This window comes from Pongo pygmaeus, chromosome 11 (assembly GCF_028885625.2).
Source record: "Pongo pygmaeus isolate AG05252 chromosome 11, NHGRI_mPonPyg2-v2.0_pri, whole genome shotgun sequence".
Taxonomy (NCBI): Eukaryota; Metazoa; Chordata; class Mammalia; order Primates; family Hominidae; genus Pongo; species Pongo pygmaeus.
The window spans coordinates 17289732-17311552 of record NC_072384.2 but is presented as its reverse complement, the minus strand read 5'-3'; the positions used below and the strand labels follow the sequence as shown (position 1 = coordinate 17311552).

Below are 21821 nucleotides of genomic sequence, written 5' to 3'. Positions count from 1 at the left end.
CCGCAGTCACTGATGGGTTCCCACTGGGCCTTCTGTCTTGTTTCCCCAGGCCGCCCTCGTCATATGGAACGTCATCCTGAGGTTCATGGGTGACCTCCCAGAGCCAGTGCTGTATGCCAGGAGCAGACAGCAGGGCAGCTCAGTGATGCGGCAGATCCACGACACGCTGGACAGGGAGCACGGTGCCCAGGTTCCACAGCACAGTAGATCTGCACAGGCAAGTCGGGGGCAGCAGCGGGCAGAGGAGGGTGACACCTGCCAGGTGCCTACCAGGGCCCAGTCCCTGGGGCAGCCAGACAGGACGGAGAGACAAGACCTGGAGCCCTGTCCTCAGCCTCACCCACGGAACCCAGCCCCCAGGCCATGGTGCAGGCACTTTCAGTGTTGAACCATGTTCAGGAGCTCATGAATCCCCATCCCGGGCTTTTTGAATTATACAGTCATTAACGGAGAGGGTGCCCTGGACTCTGAGTATTGGGTGTGACTTGAGCCAGATTCAGATGCACATAACAATAATAATAACAGGTGTTATTGACCGACAGCCTGCTCTGTGCCAGCTGCTACTCTTAATTCAATTCCCAGGTAGGCTAACCCTACAAGGTAGGGATGACTATATTTATTTATAGCTAAAGAAACGAAGAGCTGAAATGACCTGCCCCCAGTTGCAGTGGACACGCGTATGGGACCTGGGCTTTGAATCCATTCTGCTGAATTCAAAAACTGAGCTCCTGACCCACGTTCTACCCTGCCCTCTAATGAAAGTTAATTCACATCCATTTTTGGTCAGAAGTCCTTCCTAAGGTCCATTTCCATGCTGTAATCTTTGTGGAACTGACCAAGAACAGTCCAAATGAATTACACGCAGTGACAGCACTCAGTGGCCCGCCAGTGGCAGGAGCCCATGACTGCCCCGTGTGCCAGGTGACCAGCTGGGACTTAGCTCAGTACCTGTGGGGTCCTGTGTACAGGCTAACTGCATAGGAATCTAAAGGAGCCTGCAGCCCCATCACATGGCCAACCTTGTCCAGGAATTACAGAGAAGTTGCCCAAGCCCAAGCCCTGACTCCTTGATCTCTGGAGGTATGGGCTCTGCCAGAGTGTGTCAGATATCTATAGTTGTGTAACAAATTACCCCCCCCAAACCTAACTGCTTCAAATAGCACACATTCATTATCTCACACAGTTTCTGAGGGTCAGGAGCAGCTTAGCTGCATAGTTCCAGTTCAGGGTCCCTCATGAGGTTGCTGTCAAGCTGTCCCCTGGGGATGGTGTCATCTGAAAGCTTGATAGCTGGAGGGGCTGCTCCCAAGAGGGCTCACTCACATGGCTGTTGGTGGGAGGCCTCAGTTCCTTGTCACGTGGGCCTTTCCACAAAGCTGCCTGGGCATCGTCACAACATGGCTTCCCCCAACATGAGTGATCCAAGAAGAAAAGCAAGAAGGAAGATGCAAATGTCCAGTCTTGGAAGTCACATACCTGTGGCTGTGGGAGGGGCCCACACAGGGCAGGAATTTCAGGACGCAGGGATCATGGGGGCCATGTTGGAGGCTGGCAGCCACTCAGGGAAAAGACTCTGGGAGGCAGTCCAGCCAACCAGCACCTCTGAAGGGTGGACATGGGGGGAAGCAGGACTGGCTTCCCAGAGGTCAGGTCTCAGGTTTTCTGTCCTGCACCTGTTTATTAAGTATCCATGATGTGCCCCAGACACAGAGCAGTGAGCCCAGCAAGCCTCACTGCCCTCACGGACTTTGCCAGCTCATGTGTTTCATGGCCGGCCTCTCTACGGTAAACCAGCTTTGACACACCCAGGAGCTGGTGCCTGGCCCTGGACCAGACTGACCCCCACCCAAGCTCAGTCCCACACTGAGCTCCAATTTTGGCAGCAAATTCTTCTCATGACACCATCATGAGAAGGGGCGGCCTCTGCCTAAGGAGAGCAACAGATCCTAGTGGCTGCAGCCAGTCCCTCCCTCCTACCCGGCCTCTCAACCCCGGCTCTTCGGATCCCCTGCAGAGCACCTTGCAGTGGCAGAGCATCCTGCTTCATCTGATATCTTTACTGAGAATGACCATGGCCTGGGGCTGTCCTAAGTACCTGGGCTCAGACCCAGTCCCACCTCCCAGGGGTTTACTGGGGAGAGGCACAAGCTTTGGGATCAGAACAGCCCTGAGCCCCTCCCTGGGGGCTGGTGACCCACTGAGCAGCTTTTGTCTAGTCTCTTGCCTTCCCTGAACCTCTGATTCCACACCTGGAAGTGAGGATGGGACATGCACCTGTATGTGTGTGTGGTAAAGCTCTGCTGAGCTGAGGGACTGCATGGTGCTTTATAAATCGGGCCAGGAAATGGCTGGGTGAAAGGGACACGTGCTCCACCCCAGGGGGCTGTGGGGTCAGCATCACTGAGGTGAGCCCAGGCTCACCTTCCTGCGGGAACTGTCTCCCTCCACAGAGATCTGGCCACAAGGACAAAGGAACCAAGGATATCTCCTCCATGAAGCTGAAGCGGTCCTCTCGGATCACGGGCCAGGTGAGCCCAGGGCACAGAATCTCTGCTCCCAGCTGCTGCTGGCCTGCTGCAGGGTGCCAGTCTATTGCTTCCCTCCCTGTGCACCAGTTTCCTACTTGGCAGATGGGGAGAATCATAGCTGTCCTGATGGCTGCCTTTGGGTTTCAAGGTGGCCAGCCAGCTGAACACTGGAGAGGAGGCATTGGAGCCCGATGACCTTGGTGCAGACCGGCCCATGTCCAACCTGGAGAAGGTGCACTTCGTCGTGGGCTACGCCATCCTGCGGCCCAGCCTCAGGTCAGTTCCCACTCCCATCCCAGCCCCATTCAGAGCATCAGATGCCCTTGCTGGCTCTCAGCCCATGGCCACAGCCTCCCCCACCACCCCGTGACACCTCCTTGTCCTGCGGCCTGCAGGCTGGGTCTCAGGACAGCAGATGTCATAGCTACCGAGGGTTCACTATGTGCTCTGCCTTTATAAAAAAGCCGTGAGTAAAACCCGGTTTTAGGAAAAGAGTCATCATGGACCAGTGATTCCTTTTAGAACAGGCTGTAGTGCAGGGCCCTGTAAATGAATGGCTTCCTCATTTATATTATACATTTTGTGCTTTATATACAATTTGCTTTATAGGAATGGGTTTCTATACCAATTAGAAGAAACACGTATAGTCAGCCTGCAAACACTGCAGTTCCCATCCGTGTTGGCTGAATGCGTAGAAGCAGAATCCAAAGATACAGAGGCTGATTGTTCACTGCTTTAAGGGACAGACTACTGTGTTTTAGGGGTTCACTTACTTTAGGTTAATACTTTTAACAAAATTTGGGAAACTGTTGGTCATTATTTCTTCATATATTTTTTCTACCTCATTCTCTCTCCTTTCCTTCAAAATCTAATTAAGCCTCTGTAAGATTCTTTTATATTGTTCTTCAGATACCTAGGGGTCTGCTTATCTTTTCTTTCTTTTTACTCTGTGTTCTTTAGATTGGATAGTTTCTACTGACCTGTCTTCAAATTTACTGATCTTTTGTCTTCCCCAGTCTGCTGTCATATCCATCCAACAAATTTTTTATTTCAGATATTGTATTTTTCAGTTCTAGAATTTGTACTTGGGTCTTTTTTATATTTCTGTGCCAATTTCCTATTTGTTCATTCATATGAGCATTGTTTCCTTTATATCCTTGAGCAGAGTTACAGTAGTTTTTAAATCTTTTCTGCAAATCCAATACCTGGGTCATCTCAGGGTCAGTCTCTATTAACTGTCTTTTCTCTTGAGGATGGTGGTGTGTTTGTTTCCTCATATATCTGGTACTTGACTGTTTTTTCCTCATAAGTCTAGTACTTTTGGGTTGTATCCTGGACATTGAGGATGATATGTTAGAGACTCTGGATTCTGTTGTACTCTTTCAAAGAGCATTGATTTTTTGTTTTAGGAGGCAACTACCTTGGCTGGACTCAAACTCTGTCTCCTCCATGATGAGCAGAAGCTAGAATCCCTGTTTAGTTATTTTAGCCTTGGTTAGAGTACCTGGAGTCTGCCCCACCATGCGTGTCAGGGGGCAACCAGAGATTTGGGAAGATTTTATGTGCAAAATTTAGAACTCCTCTGATTCTCTTCATTCCAGGATTTCCCTTCTCCCTTTCAAGCTGCTGTGGGTACCCCAAACTCTCTCCTCTGGTTCTTCAAGCCAGTAAGACTGCAGGGCTTCTCAAGTTTTAGCTGCCTGCGTGACACTAGCTGGGCAAGTCTTCTGACTTAGCTGGTTCTAATTCTCTCATGGTTAATCCTCACTGGCCACCACACCCTCCAATATGGCAGACACATAAAAGTTATGTTCAAATGATGTGTACTTTGGGTTCTTCAGACACTCCCTATAGGCACTCCCATACAGTGCTGGTGTCCAGCAGTGATACTGTCCAACACTGATCCCTTGAGACTTCCTACTGACTCTAGGCTGAAGTGGAACATCCCACAGCCTCTTACTGCTGTGGTCTTCTAGAAAATGGGCTGCCTGCCTGTGCTGGATCCCATCTAGATGCCTGAAGCTCAGCTCCTTCCATGACATCTTTTGGTCAGCAGGAAGCTCATGCCTGCCCAACCATACAGTACACGTGCAGCTCCTATCTCCTGTCCTCTCTCCTCCTTGCCCATCAGGATGGGCTCAGAATTCTCCAGGAACAAGCAGGCGCTAATGTCTTTGTTCATGGAGGTACCTAACTCCAGGTTACAAAAGTCAAGCACTGGCAAGAACTCAGTCAACAGGCTCTATTCTAGTACCCTGGGAGGTGGCAAGTGGGCTTCTGGAGCTCAGCAGGCATCAGATGGGGAGTGACATGGGTCTCTTCTCTGGCAGCCCCCATCTTCTCTGGCAGCCCCCAGTTCTCCTGGGGTCCCCATCACCACCCTCATCACTTACAGGGAGTGGAAATGGGCCACAGATCTCTCTACCCCCATGAAGTCCCTTCCAGGAATCACATTCCAAATTTCTTATCTTCCTTTATGCAGGCTGGAGGTGGCTTGGTGGCTGCACTAGTTCTGCCACCTTTTAGTAAATCCTACAAGAATGTGTCTCTTTAGAATGTTGGATGTGAGCATCCATTTGTCCTTGGCTGCAGGGCCTTGGTGAAATTCCCAGACAAAGCAGATGCCCCGTTCCACGTCTGTCACACATTCCACACACACTTGCTCATTACCCACTCTGGGTCAGGCCCCAGCCTGAGGGCTGGCAACAGAGATGAAGAAGACATGGCTCTGTCCTGGAGAAGCTCACCCTTTAGTTGGGGGGCACGAGAGGACCAGGAAATTCACAATGCCAGTATGTGCTAAGATGGAGGTCTGTTCAGGGCCCCACAGGTGCACCAAGGAGGAGTGGCCTTAGTGCTTACCTGGTCCAGGAAGGAGGAGGGGTGTTTGCCAGACAGAGGGAAAGGGTAGACAGGTCACCTGTGACAGACTGCCACGGTTACTACTTGAGACCGTCACTATGACAGTTACTACTGTCACTACTTGAGACCGTCATTACGAGACGGAACGAAGGGGGATGAACGTAGAAATGAAAACTTAAGACAAAAGAAATTGTTTTAAAGGGGCCAGTGGAAGAAAAAGGAATCCCTGCTCCTAGTAAGCAAAGATAGCCCCTGCCCCAAGCTTCTTCAGCCCTTAGTATTTATTGGGTAGAATGAGCAAGGAGGAGGAGGTAACAATTGGTCAGCTGCTTAATTGATCACAGGTTCATATTATTACTAACAGACTTCAGACGTGCCCTGTAGATAATCACAAGAAACACTTGTGCCTGGGTCATCACTGCCCTCAGCATTCCTTCTAGGCAGCAGACGCAGTTTGTCAGTTTGCCAACATTCTGCTTTTATGAGAACAGTTTGCTGTTTACTCATATAGCCTGCAGTGGTATACTGGATCACGACCCTCACTCTTTTGGCCGGCAACAGTCACCCTTGAGACAGCCCACAGGGTCTGGAATTTCTGAGTGGTTTGCCATAGTTGGGGCATGGAGCTTGGATTCTATCTTAAGGGAAGTGGGGAAAGTTTTACACAAGAGAGGATGTCAATCATATTTGACTTCCAGAAAGACCTCCCTGGCAATGTGGCAGGATGGAGCCTGGGGCTGGGAGGCCAGGCAGGGCTGCTACAGAGATCCAGAGAGAGCTGATGAGGAATTGCCCAAGGAACAAGAGCCAAGAGGAGGGGACAGAGGAAACATGCAGGAGACAGATGGCAGCATGTGGGGGCTGGCTGGATTGTGGGGGCTGGTTGGATTGTGGGGGCTGGCTGGATGGTGGGGGCTGGCTGGATTGTGGGGGCTGGCTGGATGGTGGGGGCTGGCTGGATGGTGGGGGCTGGCTGAATGGTGGGCGCTGGTTGGATTGTGGTGGCTGGCTGGGGTGTGGGGGCCTGGTGGGGGCCGACTGGATGGTGGGCGCCAGTTGGATGGTGGTGGCCGGTTGGGTTGTGGGGGCTGGTTGGATGGTGGGGGCTGGCTGGATGGTGGGGGCTGGCTGGATGGTGGGGGCTGGCTGGATTGTGGGGGCTGGTTGGATTGTGGTGACTGGTTGGGTTGTGGGGGCTGGCTGGATTGTGGGGGCCGGCTGGATGGTGGGGGCCGGCTGGATGGTGGGTGCCGGTGGGATGGTGGTGGCCGGTTGGGTGGTGGGGGCTGGTTGGATGGTGGGGGCTGGATGGATGGTGGGGGCTGGTTGGATTGTGGTGGCTGGTTGGGGTGTGGGGGCCGGTTGGATGGTGGGGGCCGGCTGGATGGTGGGCGCCGGTTGGATGGTGGTGGCCGGTTGGGTTGTGGGGGCTGGCTGGATTGTGGGGGCTGGCTGGATGGTGGGGGCTGGCTGGATGGTGGGGGCTGGTTGGGTTGTGGTGGCTGGTTGGGGTGTGGGGGCCGGTTGGATGGTGGGGGCCGGCTGGATGGTGGGCGCCGGTTGGATGGTGGTGGCCGGTTGGGTTGTGGGGGCTGGTTGGATGGTGGGGGCTGGATGGATGGTGGGGGCTGGTTGGATTGTGGACATGAAGGGATGGGAGGGCTCCAGGGTGACCCCCAGATTTCCAGTTCAGGTGAACGGCTGATGGCGATGCCTGTAGACCGCAGAAAGAGGAGGGATGCAGGAACTCAGAGAGCCAACCATGCACATTGCTTCCCAACTCTGTTCGGTGACGTCGTGTCGCAGTTGACATTGGCTTTGGTGGGAACATTTACATCACAGAAATAAGCAAATGCGATGAATTGGGCTTTTCTTCCTGGGGGAGCCGGTTGATAAACATTTACCAGCACACCACTGAGTATTAGGGGAAAGATGCTGGCCTCTGGAGACGTGGCATTTGAGGTGTTAATGGGCCACTTTTATAACATGATAGAGGCTTGAGTCCATGGGGAAGGACACAGGAGAGAACCGCCCCCAACACACCCCCACCAGGAGTGGGGAGGCTCCATAGACTGTGGGAGTGGGAATGGTCAGGAGATGGGATTGAGTGGCTCCCATGAAGTCCTCACTTTTCTCTCTGCTGTGGAGGGGAGGGGCTGCATTCAGGGAGGGAGTTGGGGCCTCAAGGCAGAGGGAGAAATGACTGTAATCACCATGAGACTAGATCTCACCATGAGGCTGGGGATCCCGCACATCTGGGAGCAGATGGGCTGTGCAAAGGGCACGGCTGCTGAGGACAGGGCTGTGACTGGAGAACCCGCTGCTTCCTGAAGCCCAGCCCCACCCTAAAGGACCGAGAGCACACGCCATGGGAAAGGAACCGAGCAGGGGTGCAGAGCCTGGTGGCACTGTGCTGAGAGAGGAGGAGGCTGGGCAGGGCCCCAGTGCTGGAGAGGTGCCCTGCATATGGGACCTCTCAGAGGTGCAGAAGAGCTGTGTGCCCAGGTACCCCGTCTCTTCTCCTTCTCCATCCCCCAGCCTACTCTCCTAATGGTCTGTGTCTTTCAGGGATGAGATTTACTGCCAGATCTGCAAGCAGCTCTCGGAGAACTTCAAAACAAGCAGCCTGGCCCGGGGCTGGATCCTGCTCAGCCTCTGCCTCGGCTGCTTCCCACCCTCAGAGAGGTTCATGAAGGTGAGAGGGCCCCGGAGGGCACGCAGGGGGCAGGTTCTGGTGGGAGTGTAGGTGGCCCCTGGCCCTGGAGCAGGTCCACAGATTCCAGTCCGTGGCCCATTTCTCCTGCTCCTGCAGGCCAGATGGGCAGCCATGCCTATGCTTCTCCAGGCCTCAGTTTCCCCATCTGGAAAAGAGGACCCTGCTCCTGGGCTCCTTCTAGCCCCTACGCAGGGTCTGCAGGGCCATTTCACTTTGACTCAGGTGCCGGGATGGCGCTTCAAGACTAAAATGAGAAGGTAGATGACACGGGCCTTGAAAAGACAGGTGTCCAGGAGTGGGCCCTGCCTGGAGATGGGCCACGGCACCTCTTTCTAGTTCTTAGGACTGAAAATGGAGGTGGGTTGGCCGAGTGTTAGTGGCCCCAAGCTTCACTGATTTAATATGCCTTTAAATTCTGATTATAAAAGTAATACGTGGAAATGCAGAACATCTAAAACCAAAATAAAAGTCACCCCCACACTCAGAGGTAACTTCCGTTACTTTTTTCTTCTGGCCTTTTGTGGTGTTACAGGGTCCTTGTGATCAAACAGAAAACACTTTCTCACATGTCCCTTTGGGGACAGCAGGAACCATGGTCACTGAAGCCATCTGCGCATGGCACTCAGGCTGCTCCTGACACCAGTAAACCCTTCCAGGCTGTCCCTCCCTACCCTAAGGCAGAAGAAATAACATCTCTCTGTGAGATAAAAAGAGCTTCAACGCGTTTTCTTGAACATGTTTGGGACATGCACTCTTCTGCATTTTTTTTTTTTTTTTTTTTTTTTGAGACGGAGTCTCACTCTCTCGCCCAGGCTGGAGTGCAGTGGAGAGATCTTAGTTCACTGCATCCTCTGCCTCCCGGGTTCAAGCGATTCTCCTGCCTCAGCCTCTTGAGTAGCTGGGATTACAGGTGCGCATCACCACACCAGGCTAATTTTTGTATTTTTAGTAGAAATGGGGTTTCACCATGTTGGCCAGGGTGGCCTCAAACTCCTGACCTCAGGTGATCCTCCCACCTTAGCCTCCCAAAGTGCTGGGATTATAGGCGTGAGCCACTGGGCCTGGCCCTGCACTTTTCATTTACTGTCTTCATTATGTTTTCTCATGGTATCGACCTCCCAGATGCCAGCTTGATGCCTCGCTGTTCCAGAAGGCACTGGTGTTGTGGGTGGGCATTTAAAGTCCGTCTTCCAGTCATTCATCACCATAGATGCCACCATGACCAAAAACCACACATCCACCTTTAGGATAGGCCTGCATTATTGTGACAAAGAGTGTACACACATCAGGACTATGCACCGTTTAAAACGTGTTGCCAAACTGCTCCTCAGAAACACACTGACCATGTTCCTTCTAAGGGGTGTGAGGGTGCCCCTCAGTGCACATTACACACTGAGTATTATAATTTTTAAGTTCACCTGGGTGGTGAGTAGAAACTGGCCTCCTTTCTGAGTGTCTTCCTCCCTTCTCCCCTCCTCACCCACCAGTATCTACTGAACTTCATCGGCCAAGGGCCGGCGACCTATGGCCCCTTCTGTGCCGAGCGCCTGAGACGCACCTATGCCAACGGGGTGCGTGCGGAGCCCCCCACCTGGCTGGAGCTGCAGGTAGGGGCCGGCAGGGGTGGGAGCTGGCAGGGTGGGGTGGTGCAGGCCCCCAGGGACCCCCAGCACAGCTCATGGGGTGCCTTCTCCTAGGACAGAACTTTGTCCTCCGAGCCCCGCCATCTCCTCTGCAGTACCTCCCATGCCAGTGGTCCCTGTGAGTGCCCCTGGGGTTCGGCCTCCCCAGGCGTGGCCCCCATCTCCGAATCCATATTCCTTTAGGGCCCCATTAGCTAAGGGGAAGATCACCGGACCCATTCATTAGCATTACAGTGCCCCAGTGGCTTCCAGCACTCCCCTCCAAGGGCATTTCACTTGGTGACAAGGGCAATAATCACACCATGGTTGGCATCCTTGGTGGCATTGCTATTGGGCACATGTGCCACCTCTACCTGCTTTGGCAACTGTGTCATCTGTGAATTCTCACTGTTTTCTCAGGAAGGGTCATTCAGAACAGCCAGCCAGGGTGGTGAGGGCACCCCTGCACCCGGCTCTACACAAAGCTCTGGCCCTGGCAGGTGCCAACCCTGTGGCCCGAGGTGCCCTATACCAGGAGCTGCGGGTCACTTCCGCTGCACCTTCTTTCTGTTCTCACCCTGCCCCCAAGCCCACAGGGGCTCCCTCCCATGAGCCCTGGAATTGTAGGTAAACTTGCAGTAGCTGTGCCTGTTGACACAAGGGAACAATACGTAAAGGCCCCAAAATGTTCCCGAGTCCTGGACTCAGATTCCCGAGAGCTCCTGGTCTTCTGTGAGGTGAAGTCACTGAACCACACCAAGCTCAGGATTCTCATAAAAGCAGCCACTACGGCCTGAGGCTGCCCCCACTGGAGGTCCAGGAGGACCTGGACGCCTGTGGCTAACATTGCTTTTGCCTGGTGGCTGTGCTTCCAGCGGCAAACACCTGTTGGTCTGAATTTTGTTTTCCATGCCAAGCCCGTGGCCTGGGGCTTCAGAGGGCCCACCCCTGGGAACCCACGAGATGGCAAGCAGGGTCCATGGGCTGGGGAGAGGAGGGAGGTGGTGGATGGCGGGCCAGCCTCCTGTCCATAGGTTCCAAGAGGCCAGGGAACTGAATCTCATCTGTCCCCAGGCTGTCAAGTCCAAGAAGCGCATCCCCATCCAAGTCATCTTGGCCACTGGAGAAAGCCTAACCGTCCCCGTGGACTCAGCCTCCACATCTCGGGAAATGTGCGTGCACATCGCTCACAAGCAGGGCCTCAGCGACCACCTGGGCTTCTCCCTCCAGGTCGCTGTGTACGACAAGGTACCGGCCAGGCACCCTGACCATCAGCCACCTCCCTCATACACCCAGGGAGAGCACCCCGAGGCTCAAGGCCTCTCACCTTTCCAGCCCGTTCACCACCTACCCTCCCAGCCTCCAGGCACAGCACTGCCTACCCTCCCAGCCGCCAGGCACAGGCAGGTGCACACACACAGAGCAAACAGCCTGTCCTCCCGCACTCACATGGTCACCTCACAGCTGCGCCTCAGCCCCAGCAGTGCCACATGCACACCTGGTCCCCCACCCAGCAGCCACGCACAGACATCAGGCACTCACACAGTCTCCTGCTCCAAACTCCCTCATGCCCAGGAGCTGTGGACACCCCTGCAGCAAACATGGAGGGTCACACCAGCACAGACCCTCACCGCCCACACAGGCACCCCCAATTCCATGCCCACACCCTCAGACTCAGACACACACCAGTCATCCAACCGAGGCGCCGGAGCCGAATCACATCGGCCAGACTCATGTCTGCCTCCTTAGGGAAGGGGCTGCAGGGAGAGTAATGGGGAGTGGCAGATGGGCCATTGCTGTGTGGAGAAGCCCTTCACGTGTCCACACGGGCTCAGCAGTGTCCACTCAGCCCACGCTGGGCTCCAAGGGCCCCAGTCCCTGTCCTCCACGTGCACACGCTGACGGTGGGCGTCCCCGTGGGGTGGGGCATGCAACAGCCGCTAACCCCTGCTCCCCGACTCTGGCCTCAGTTCTGGTCCCTGGGCAGCGGGCGCGACCACATGATGGATGCCATCGCCCAGTGTGAGCAGCTGGCCCAGGAAAGGGGTGAGAGCCAGCGCCAGTCACCCTGGCGCATCTACTTCCGGAAGGAATTCTTCACCCCCTGGCACGACTCCCGGGAGGACCCCATCAGCACCGAGCTTATTTACCGCCAAGTCCTCCACGGAGTCTGGTCTGGCGAGTACAGCTTCGAGAAGGTGAGGGGCCTGAGAGCCAGGTCCACCCTAGGCTTTGCCATCAGGAAACATCCCATAGAGGAGGCACCCAACTGGCTTCTGAGGCCAGGTAGAAGGTGGGGAGCAGAGGAACGGGGGCCAGGAAAGGGGGTCACAAGGGTGCAGGTCCCTTCCAGGCCCAGCCTTTGTTTCCTCCTCCCTTAGGCCACAGGTTTGTCCAAGCCTCCAGGGTCCGTGGTTCCCACAGCAGGTCCCAGAGGGCCCAGGCCTGCCTGGCCTCACCTCTCCTGCTCTGTTTATGGGGCATTGAGACCTGGTGGTCAAGAACATGGCCTTGGAGCCTTAACGCCTAAGTCTGAATCCCACCTCCCCCTCTTCTTGGCATTGTGACCTTGGAAAGTCCTGTCACTGCTGAGCCCCGGGTGCTTATCTGACTGGGGGGCTTGGGAGGGGCTCTCATCTGGACTGTGCAGAGCGCACTGGGAGCTCTTTTGTAGGGGATTGTGAGAAAGCAGAGTGACTGTGCCCCTGAAGTTCTGGGGGCAGCAGGCACAACCCTCCCTGTGCCAAGTCAGGAAGATGCTGTTCCGGGACCCATTGGAGGCAGCCATAGCAGCGCAGGAAGCCTGCCTGGAAGAGGCATGGGCAGGGGGTGGCAGGGCACCAGGCTCCAAGAGGCTTTGGTCTTCCAGAGGAAAGGGGCTTCTTGGGTCCTGCCCAGCTGAGCCCCGGCAGAAACTCCGCAAGGGTGGCTACTGGTCTCCCTTGACAAGCAAGGACCGGAGCGCAGATGAGGAAACGCCTTGTCACTCAGAGCAACCCTGCTGGGTCCACCCCAGAACTGGAGAGCAGCCGTTGTCCTCAGGCAGAGGGCCTGTGAGGCTCTGGCCAAGGCCTCTGGGATTCCCGGCCTGCATGGTGGCCCAGTCAGGGCATGCTGGGAGGGGAAAGTCCTGCCTGAGCCGCAGGTTAGCTCCCCTGTGTTGGGGCAAGAGCTCGGCCATGGGACAGGGGCATCCTGGGGAAGGGGGGAGCTCTCACTTTTCTCACTCGCCCCCGTGGGTGCCCTGGGCTGTGCAGGAGGAAGAGCTGGTTGAGCTGCTGGCCCGGCACTGCTACGTGCAGCTCGGCGCCTCAGCGGAGAGCAAGGCTGTCCAGGAGCTGCTGCCCAGCTGCATCCCCCACAAGCTGTACAGGACCAAGCCCCCAGACAGGTGGGCGAGCCTCGTCACTGCCGCCTGCGCCAAGGTCAGCCTGCATGCAGCTCAGGCACCCACCCGAGGGCTCTCCTTTGGGAGGTGGGGGGACTCGTGGTATACAGAGGAGATGGATTCTCTCCCCATAACCTCCACCCCCTGGGGAATAACAAGCCTCAGCTTGACAGTTAAGTAGAGCCCTGTCCCTTCAGGTTTAAGCAGTCCCACTCAGTTCAGCTCTCTGTCACAGGCCCATGCCACCTTCTTCCTTCCAAGCTGGCATCTTGGATGGGTCCCTGTGCTGGTCTGCACTGTGGTGTCTGGCCAGGCTCTGGCTTCTTGGCATGAGAAGGCACCTGCAGCAGCTGACTGCTGACCATACCATGGCCTTGGGGGCCCCCCTGCCTGCCTCTGGGCCTCAGCATCCCCTCACTGTGTGCATGGGAACCCCCCGGGCCAGAGTGTATGGACATTCTAAACATTTGATACGTATCTAATATTTTCAAATCACCCTTTAGATTTGATGCATTTATTACACTCCCAAAGCCAGTATATGAATAGTACCCAGCCACTTTTCTAAGAAATAACACTGTATTCAACAAACAGTGAAAAGAGAGTTCGGTTGGATATTACAGTCGGTGATGGGCACAGCACAGTGGTGCTGGGGAGAGGAACGGGTGAAGGTGGGGAGTTAGGAAAGAGGAAGGAAGGAGACTGGAAGACAAGGAGTTAGAGGTGGTCCCCGAGAGAGGCCCCCAGAGACACAGAAGAGCTCCAGAGAAGAAAGAAGAGAGGCACCCGGGACACAGACTCGGAGCAAGATGCCCTCCTGCACGGAACGAGTCACAGTCCCGCAAGGCATAGGCTGGCAAGAGGGAGCCTGGGCTGGGGCACACAGACAGCACCTTCCACAGCTAGCGCAGCCCGCCCTACAGATGCTAATGAGGGGACGGGATGGCCTTCCTCTCTCCTCCTAAAGGGTCCCCACACCCCTCCCAGGTAGAATACGGCGGCGCCAGGCTGGACGTGGTGGCTCACACCTGTAATCCCAGCACTTTGGGAAGCCAAGGCAGGTGGATCACCTGAGGTCAGGAGTTTGAGACCAGCCTGGCCAACGTGGCGAAACCCCGTCTCTACTAAAAATGCAGAAATTAGCCGGGCGCAGTGGCACGCGCCTGTAGTCCCAGCTACTCGGGAGGCTGAGACAGGAGAATCACTTGAACTCGGGAGGCGGAGCTTGCAGTGAGCCGGCATCGCACCACTGCACTCCAGCCTGGGTAACAGAGCGAGACTCTGTCTCAAAAAAGAAAAAAAAAGGATAGGGCTGCACCAGTCCCTGGGGACGTCCCAGGTGCCTCCCTACAGGATTCGTCTCCAGACACTGGCCTTGTAGAGCCTTCTCAAAAGGATCCATCAAATCTTTTACCCTGAGCACTAGGTGAGGGATTCACTAGGGGAGGCAGGTGATGGAGGTGACATCCAGGATCCCCCCTCAGGCCCCATACACTCAGAGGCAAGCCACACCACTGGCCGTGCGAGAGCAGGTGGTGGATGCCGCCCGCCTGCAGTGGCCGCTGCTCTTCTCCCGGCTCTTTGAAGTCATCACACTCTCAGGTAATGGCATCTGACGGGGGGCAGGGAGCGGGTATGGGCTGGGCACCCAGGGGTCCCATGCAGCCTTCACATTGCCGTCTCTCCTGGCCAGGCCCCCGCCTGCCCAAGACGCAGCTGATCTTGGCTGTTAACTGGAAGGGGCTTTGCTTCCTGGACCAGCGGGAGAAGACGCTGCTGGAACTCTCTTTCCCAGAGGTCATGGGTCTGGCCACCAACAGGTGCGGGCCCTGAGGGAAGATCTCTTCTTACACCCTGAGTCCTTGGATTGATGCATCTGGGGGCTCGGGGAGAGATGGGGAGAGGGGCGGTGTGCTGTCCCGGGTAACAGGCTGGGGTGGAGGGACAAGAATCAACATACACGATGGCTTCTGTACTTCGGAGCCCCACCCTCCTGCACCAGGCTGTACTGCCCATGAAGTACTCCGTTGGGGCATCACGCGTTGCACTGGCAGCTTCTCTTTGAAACCCAGATCCACCCGGAAAGGGCAGGGAAGCATGCAGCCTCTGGCGGGCACTTATTTAGAAGGCTCCTTTCTTTGTCATGGACGAGAACTGGTGGCCTGGAGGGTACAGATTGTCTGGGACAGCAGCAAGGGACAGTGCCTGGTGTGTCCTGGGGCACAGGGCAGGGCTGGGGGGCCTCTTAGGCTGGGGCTGACCCCCACTCCCATAGGTCTCCATGGCTCTCGTTGACTGGGAACTTTTCCATGCCCTTTGGGAAGTCCCACCCAAGCCCTGCCAGAGCGCCCCTTGGTTAAAGCACACGACAGAGTGACACGTGCATCTCTGGGCTGTGCCAGGTGTACAGTGGCCACCACTCCCCACTGGCCACCTCTCACAGAGGCTGACCATGCTGGGCACTTTCCTGTATGCCACAAAGTACTGACAGCATCGCCCATTCTGCAGATGAGCAGATGAGTAAACTGAAGCATGCCGAGGCTAGGTGGCTCAGAGTAAGCACATGGTAGGGCCGGCAGCTCATCTCAGCTCTGACCTTTGCAGTGTCCCTGTGGTGTCACTGCACACTGGCCACCTCATTGTCTGCCCATAGCCAACCCCACACATGGGCTGCACCACTCTCAGCCTCCGAGAGGTCCTGTGCTCCACTGTCCTTCCTTTGTCCTGACCCACAGTGGTGTCTGGCCTGGTCCTGGCCCTGGCAGAGCAGCTCTGTGTCCTCATCTGTTACTCAGGACCCCCAACCCCACCTCCCAAGGCTGTTTAGGGGCTGGATCAGGGGGAGGTGGAGGGGGCTCCTGGTCATGCTGCCCTTCGTCTCCAGGGAGGCCCAGGGCGGGCAGAGGCTGCTGCTCTCCACAATGCATGAGGAGTACGAGTTTGTGTCGCCCAGCAGTGTGGCCATCGCTGAGCTGGTGGCCCTGCTTCTGGAGGGCCTGAAGGAGAGGTCCGTGTTCGCCATGGCCCTGCAGGACAGGAAGGCCACAGGTGCCAGACTGGGTGGGGTGGGGGGAGGGCTGCGCGTGGGGTCTGTAGGGAGGTGGCTTGCTCATCTCCACAGAGCAGCCGCAAGGCAAGCAGAGGGAGGCAGGGCCCCAAAGCTCTGTGGGGGCAGCTTTAGGCAAGGCCCTTCCTTCTTTCAGCCGCTGCTTCCTCTTCTACAAAATGAGGGGCTAAAGGAGGTGGTCTCCAGACCCGCATAGGCCAGCCATGCTCAGCGCTGCACTGCTGCAGAAGCACCGAGAAGGGCCAGCCCCCAGCCCAGGAAAGCTTTGAACACCATCCCCACAGTGCACTGTTGCAAAAGCACCCCATTATCCCATTTTACAGACACGAGGCCAGAGGCCCAGAGATGGATGCCAGCCTGTGCATCCTCCTCTCCCTCATCCCTGGCTCCTGGTCAGCCCTCCGAGGGTCTCCCAGGGCTAGGGCTGCAGTCAGAGCTCTCGAGCCCCCACCCACCCTGGGCTCTGTGCCTGTGCAGCTGCAGCAGGTGACAGCCGTCTGAGGCCCCTGAGGTTCCATTCCCACCATCGCTCACTCTTGGAGTGGTCTTCTGCCCACCACTCTATGCCTCGGTTTCATCTGTCAAAGGAGATGACCCACAAAATGCCAGCACAGCCTCTGGCCCCTGCAGAGCCCTCAGCAAACAGCAGCCTCCTTGCCCTTACAGATGATGCCACCCTCCTGGCCTTCAAGAAGGGGGACCTGTTGGTTCTGACAAAGCAGCAGGGGCTGCTGGCCTCTGAGAACTGGACCCTCGGCCAGAACGACAGGACAGGCAAGACGGGGCTGGTGCCCACGGCCTGCCTCTACACCATCCCCACGGTCACTAAGCCCTCGGCACAGCTGCTGGTAACTGGCACACTCCCCTGTCCTCAGCCTGGGTACCCGAGGGCAGGGTGGAGCGGTCCTGGGATGCCTAGTTGGGAGGCCTAGCTCAGGGCCTGCAGCCCACCTAGCAGAGGCCAGGAGGGCCACCTGGGCAGCCCCCACTATTCCTGCAGCAAGGTGTGTGTGCAGTGCCAGCCCAGCTCTTGGTACTTAGTAGGTGCTCAATAAATGGGTGTTCCCTCCCTCTTCCATCATGGGGGTGTCCTGGAGACAAACCCAATCTTTCTCTGCCTCATTTACACTCTGACCCAGGGGGGCCCAAGTCTCTCCCTGCACAAGGGAACCACCCACCCCAGCCCCCAAGACCAGCCTCTCAGGAGGCAGGAATGGCAGGCATTGCAACATGTACATACTGAGTGCTGAGTATGTGCCCTGTGCCTGTGGTATGAGTCTGGGCACAATAGCAGCTCCACCCTCAGGGCAGACATTTGGGCAGATAATGACACATGGATGGCAACTGTGCAAAGTGCCACCAAGGAGAGGGACAAATAATAGGGTGGGGAGCTCACCCTGTCTGGGAAGGCATCCCCAAGGGAGGGACATTTGTGCTGAGGCCTGAAGTTGGTGGCAGACCAGGCAGGCAGGGCTGGGGTGAGAGGTGGCCTCATGGAGAAGGGGAGCTGGGGAGCTGGGGGTCTGAGAAACCCAGAGTGCCGTGGCCCCCAGAACGGGCAATGTGGGTGCCACAGCCATTGGCACTCATCCTCCCGAGGGAAAGGAGACAGGCACCAAGAGGTAGAGTCACGGTCCCGGGTCACATGGCAGGTGACAGGGGTGTGGGTAAGCCCTGGCCTGTTCAGCCCTGGGTCTGACCCCTCCCAAGTCACTGAGGCCGCCAGGACAGGAGGAGCCTGCAGGAAGGGCCTCATGGGCGGTGGCTCCTAGGCACCCACAGGCCTGTGCCCCCTCCAGAGCTTGCTTGCCATGTCACCAGAGAAGAGGAAGCTGGCAGCTCAGGAGGGGCAGTTCGCAGAGCCACGTCCTGAGGAGCCACCCAAGGAAAAGCTGCACACCCTGGAGGAGTTCTCCTATGAGTTCTTCAGGTGACCCCCCAGCCCCGCTCCGCCTCATTGCGCCCCCACCTCCCAGCCCCACCTCACCTCATTGCACCCCCCGCTCCCAGCCCCACCCTTCCCCATTGCACCCCTGCTCCCAGCCCCGCTCCACCTCATTGCACCCACTGAGAGCTGCAGAGGCCACACCACCCATGTGGAGCCTGCCTGGCCTTCCCAGGCCACGGAAGTCAGGAGGGGCTTGCGGCAGAGTGGGGTGCTCTGGCCCTCCCACAGCCACCCAGGGCTGTCAGAGGACAGAGAAGCGTGGGACAGAGAAGGCCACAGGGCAGGCCTCACGTCAGCCTCTGACCTCACAGGGCTCCAGAGAAGGATATAGTGAGCATGGCCGTGCTGCCCCTGGCCCGTGCCCGCGGCCACCTGTGGGCCTATTCCTCCGAGCCGCTGCGACAGCCGCTGCTCAAGCGAGTCCACGCCAACGTCGACCTCTGGGACATCGCCTGCCAGATCTTTGTCGATATCCTTCCCCACCAGCCTGCCTGTGCCTCGTCAACCCCAGGGCAGAGGCACCCAGCACCTCCTGGCCCTACAGCTTGTGCTCTAGGGCAGGAGAGCCCAGGAGATATGAGAATCCCAGAGTGGCGGGACAGAGCCCACACATGGCTCACCGCAGGGCTGGGGTCGGGGTCAGCAAGGGGCCCAGGTCGGGGTCAGCGTCTATCCCCAGTCTGTGTCAGCGTGGGGCCGTCCCAGCACTGTGCTCCTTGACAGCCACACCCATCCTCCGGTACATGGGCGACTACCCTTCTCGGCAGGCCTGGCCCACCCTGGAGCTCACCGACCAGATCTTCACGCTGGCCCTGCAGCACCCGGCCCTGCAGGACGAGGTCTACTGCCAGATCCTGAAGCAGCTGACGCACAACTCCAACAGGTCTGGTGGGGCGGCGGCCGGCCCGCGCTGGCACCCTCAGTCCTCATCCCAGCCCCTGAGGCCAGACCGAGGCTCAGAGAGGACACCGCAGCTCGGTGCACCTGCATCAGCTGGGCACCTGCATCAGCAGTGGGAAGGGTTGGGGCCCTTGGACTGCTCTGCTGATGTCCTGGGGGTGGTCAGAGCAGGAGAGGACGGCCCTGCCCACTCCCACCCCGTGTGTGTGAGCTGGCAGGCCCTGGTCTCTCTGAGCTTCAGTGTCGTCTTCCACAAAATGGGTGCAATGCCCACCCACCCCCATCTTGAGGGTGCGAAAGCCCGTGGCATCGGGCAGCCGGGCACAGCTGGCATGGTGCAGCCTGGCAGGTGCCCTCCCCCTCGGGCCCTCTAGACCCCAGGCAGCTCTCACATCCATCCCTGCTCCCCAAGGTGCCTGCCTGGCCTGGGCCCCCTGAGGGGCCCTTCCCGGCTGACAAACGCCACCCTTCAGGCACAGCGAGGAGCGGGGCTGGCAGCTGCTGTGGCTGTGCACGGGCCTCTTCCCGCCCAGCAAGGGGCTGCTGCCCCACGCCCAGAAGTTTATAGACACTCGGAGGGGGAAGCTGCTGGCCCCCGACTGCAGCCGCCGCATCCAGAGGGTCCTGAGGTGAGCCCAGTGCCTCCAGCCCCCAGCATTGGCCCTGGGCCCGCAGACCTGGGATGCTGTGGGTCCTGGCCAGCCTTCCAGGAGCTCATGGTCCCGGGAGGACTCTCCAGAAGCCAGTGTCAGCTTGGGAGGCCGGACTGGGCCCCGAGCTGCCAGAGAAGAGGGTGCAGGACGAGGCCCAGGAGGGTCAAGAGAAGGCTCAGTCATAGCCACCAGCTCCCCTGCCCCACCACTGCCCGGCGGTGGCACAGAGGCACTGCCTGGGGGATAGAGAGGAACCTGGATGCCCCAGCCCAGGCCCTCAAGGCTGAGGTCAGAGGCCCATCCTTCCAAGTCCATGCGGCCTCCCTCATCCGCCCACAGCCGGGAAGCTCTTCCTTGGCCGTCTTTGCTCTCCCCCGCGCTCCTGCCTCCTCTGGCGTCCTGTGGCTGTGAGGAGGGCGGGTTGACCGTGGGAGTGGCCATGATTTCAGCGGCAGCCATGGCCACAGAGGGACGTGGGCGCCCCATAGAGGCCCTGCCAGAGTCCCTGGCCCCTGCCCGATGCCCCTGTTGTGCAAGAACAAGAACGCTGCCAGCCTTGCCCGCCGGCGCCTTCCCGGGAGCCCCTGGCCTGGCCCTTCCCCGTGTGTGCCCCAGGCTTTTGGGCACAGCTGCACCATCGCTGCCTCTGAGGCCGCGTGGAGCCAGGGGCAGCCCCCGGGACGTGCGAGGGGCTGGAACCACCAGTGATGGTCACTGGGGTTTTCTTTTGTTTCTGGCACATGGTTTAGGGCCCACGTCGGGGCTGGGGCATGGGTGAGGATGAGGGTGGGGGTGGCACCTGCAGCACACGCTGTCCCCCTCAGGACAGGGCCCCGGAAGCAGCCCCCGCACCAGGTGGAGGTGGAGGCCGCGGAGCAGAACGTCTCCCGCATCTGCCACAAGGTCTACTTCCCCAACGACACCAGCGAGGTGAGGCCCTGCTCTGGTCTGCACGGCAAATCTCAGGCCTCCAGATGCCATGGGGCACCCTCCCTCCTGGCCCAGCCTGCTCCTTGGTAACCCCAGAGAGCCTTTTCTAGGGCTGTCCCATCCTCACCAGTCTCCCGCCCTCTCCCCATGGGATGCAGGCCCCACCTGCCCTTGGGTGCTTCGGAAGTCAGGCCAGTCGCAAGGTATGAGCTGGGGGATCCAGGCCCAGGACACAGGAGACAGGACAGAGGGGTGGGCAGCAAGGGTAAGTCTCAGGACTTGGGGGCCCCTAGGGGCTTCTGACCAGCTGGGGTGCGGGAGAGCAGGTATCCCCACTGTGTGTGCCTTGTGCACAGAGCCTGCCATGGCTGCTGGGGGAACAAAGGGGCCGGGGATAGGTGGGAGACCACCAGGACCCAGCCGTGACACAGAGGCCTTGATCAGGGGCAGCAAATACAAGCGGGCTGAGAGGCCAAGGTGGGCAGTGTCGCCTCGCGCCCTCTCCAACAGCACGATGGTCTTTTTGGCCTTGATATTCGGGTCCCAGTAACAGGAAGTTCCCACAGTCTGGCTGCTGGGCTGTCAAGGCGAGTCAAAAGGCCAGGCCTCCAGGGCCCCAGGACAGCGAATGCTGGGACTAAACAACGTGAACCTCTGGCCAGGGTTCTGGAAGGGAGGCTTGCCCTGCTCAGGGCAGACCACATCCAACCCAAGTTTCATGGAGGAGCAAAAGTGCCAGGCTAGGAAGGCTCATCCTGGGCTGTACTGGCCCCTAGCCAGGCCCCGGGCCTCACCAGCTGCCTCTCTGTCCAGATGCTGGAGGTGGTTGCCAACACGCGGGTGCGGGATGTGTGTGACAGCATTGCCACCAGGCTGCAGCTGGCCTCCTGGGAAGGCTGCAGCCTCTTCATCAAGATTGCAGACAAGGTGGGCTGGGCTGGGGCTGGGCAGACGGCAGGCGGGAGGCCAGTAAGCGGGGCCCTAGGTGCTGCCTGTGGGGGCCTCAGCCTACCAGGGGCACCCATGCTGGATCAGGCTGCACGGCCAGGGCTGCCGAGACGGAGGTAGGTGGGGTCCTGGAGCAGAGCCAGTGCCACACGCCAATAGCCCATGCACAGCCGACTCCAGCGCAGCACCCAGGCCGCAGGTGGCCACTGGACCAGAGCCCAGCAGGGCCCTCTCAGGAGGACAGTCCCCGGAAGCCACCCAA

The 21821-nt window shown here is 58.1% G+C and overlaps 1 protein-coding gene and 1 long non-coding RNA gene across 6 annotated transcripts in view; one reads left to right on the top strand and one right to left on the bottom strand.

Annotated features, from left to right (window-relative positions):
- MYO7B (myosin VIIB) overlaps positions 1–21821 on the top strand; it is a 98742-nt gene that overhangs the window by 73772 nt on the left and 3149 nt on the right. For 4 of the 5 annotated variants that reach the window (XR_008500976.2, XM_054477148.1, XM_054477150.2 and 1 more), the window contains exons 24-41: positions 50–217; positions 2451–2528; positions 2677–2804; positions 7959–8085; positions 9594–9713; positions 10803–10976; positions 11699–11926; positions 12986–13153; positions 14598–14715; positions 14807–14933; positions 15998–16161; positions 16847–17028; positions 17980–18110; positions 18440–18597; positions 18858–19011; positions 19502–19657; positions 20506–20611; positions 21425–21538. Coding sequence is in view for 4 of the 5 variants with exons in the window: in XM_054477148.1 (XP_054333123.1) it covers positions 50–217; positions 2451–2528; positions 2677–2804; positions 7959–8085; positions 9594–9713; positions 10803–10976; positions 11699–11926; positions 12986–13153; positions 14598–14715; positions 14807–14933; positions 15998–16161; positions 16847–17028; positions 17980–18110; positions 18440–18597; positions 18858–19011; positions 19502–19657; positions 20506–20611; positions 21425–21538 (2601 nt within the window). In the remaining variant the exon portion in view is untranslated. The remainder of the gene's footprint in view (positions 1–49; positions 218–2450; positions 2529–2676; positions 2805–7958; positions 8086–9593; positions 9714–10802; positions 10977–11698; positions 11927–12985; positions 13154–14597; positions 14716–14806; positions 14934–15997; positions 16162–16846; positions 17029–17979; positions 18111–18439; positions 18598–18857; positions 19012–19501; positions 19658–20505; positions 20612–21424; positions 21539–21821) is intronic. The other variant, XM_054477149.2, reaches the window with a different exon arrangement.
- Positions 13674–16001, bottom strand: LOC134737672 (uncharacterized). The gene is made up of 2 exons (XR_010122781.1): positions 15074–16001; positions 13674–14942 (listed from the first exon to the last, which is right to left on the bottom strand). It is a non-coding gene; the product is annotated as an uncharacterized LOC134737672 (long non-coding RNA).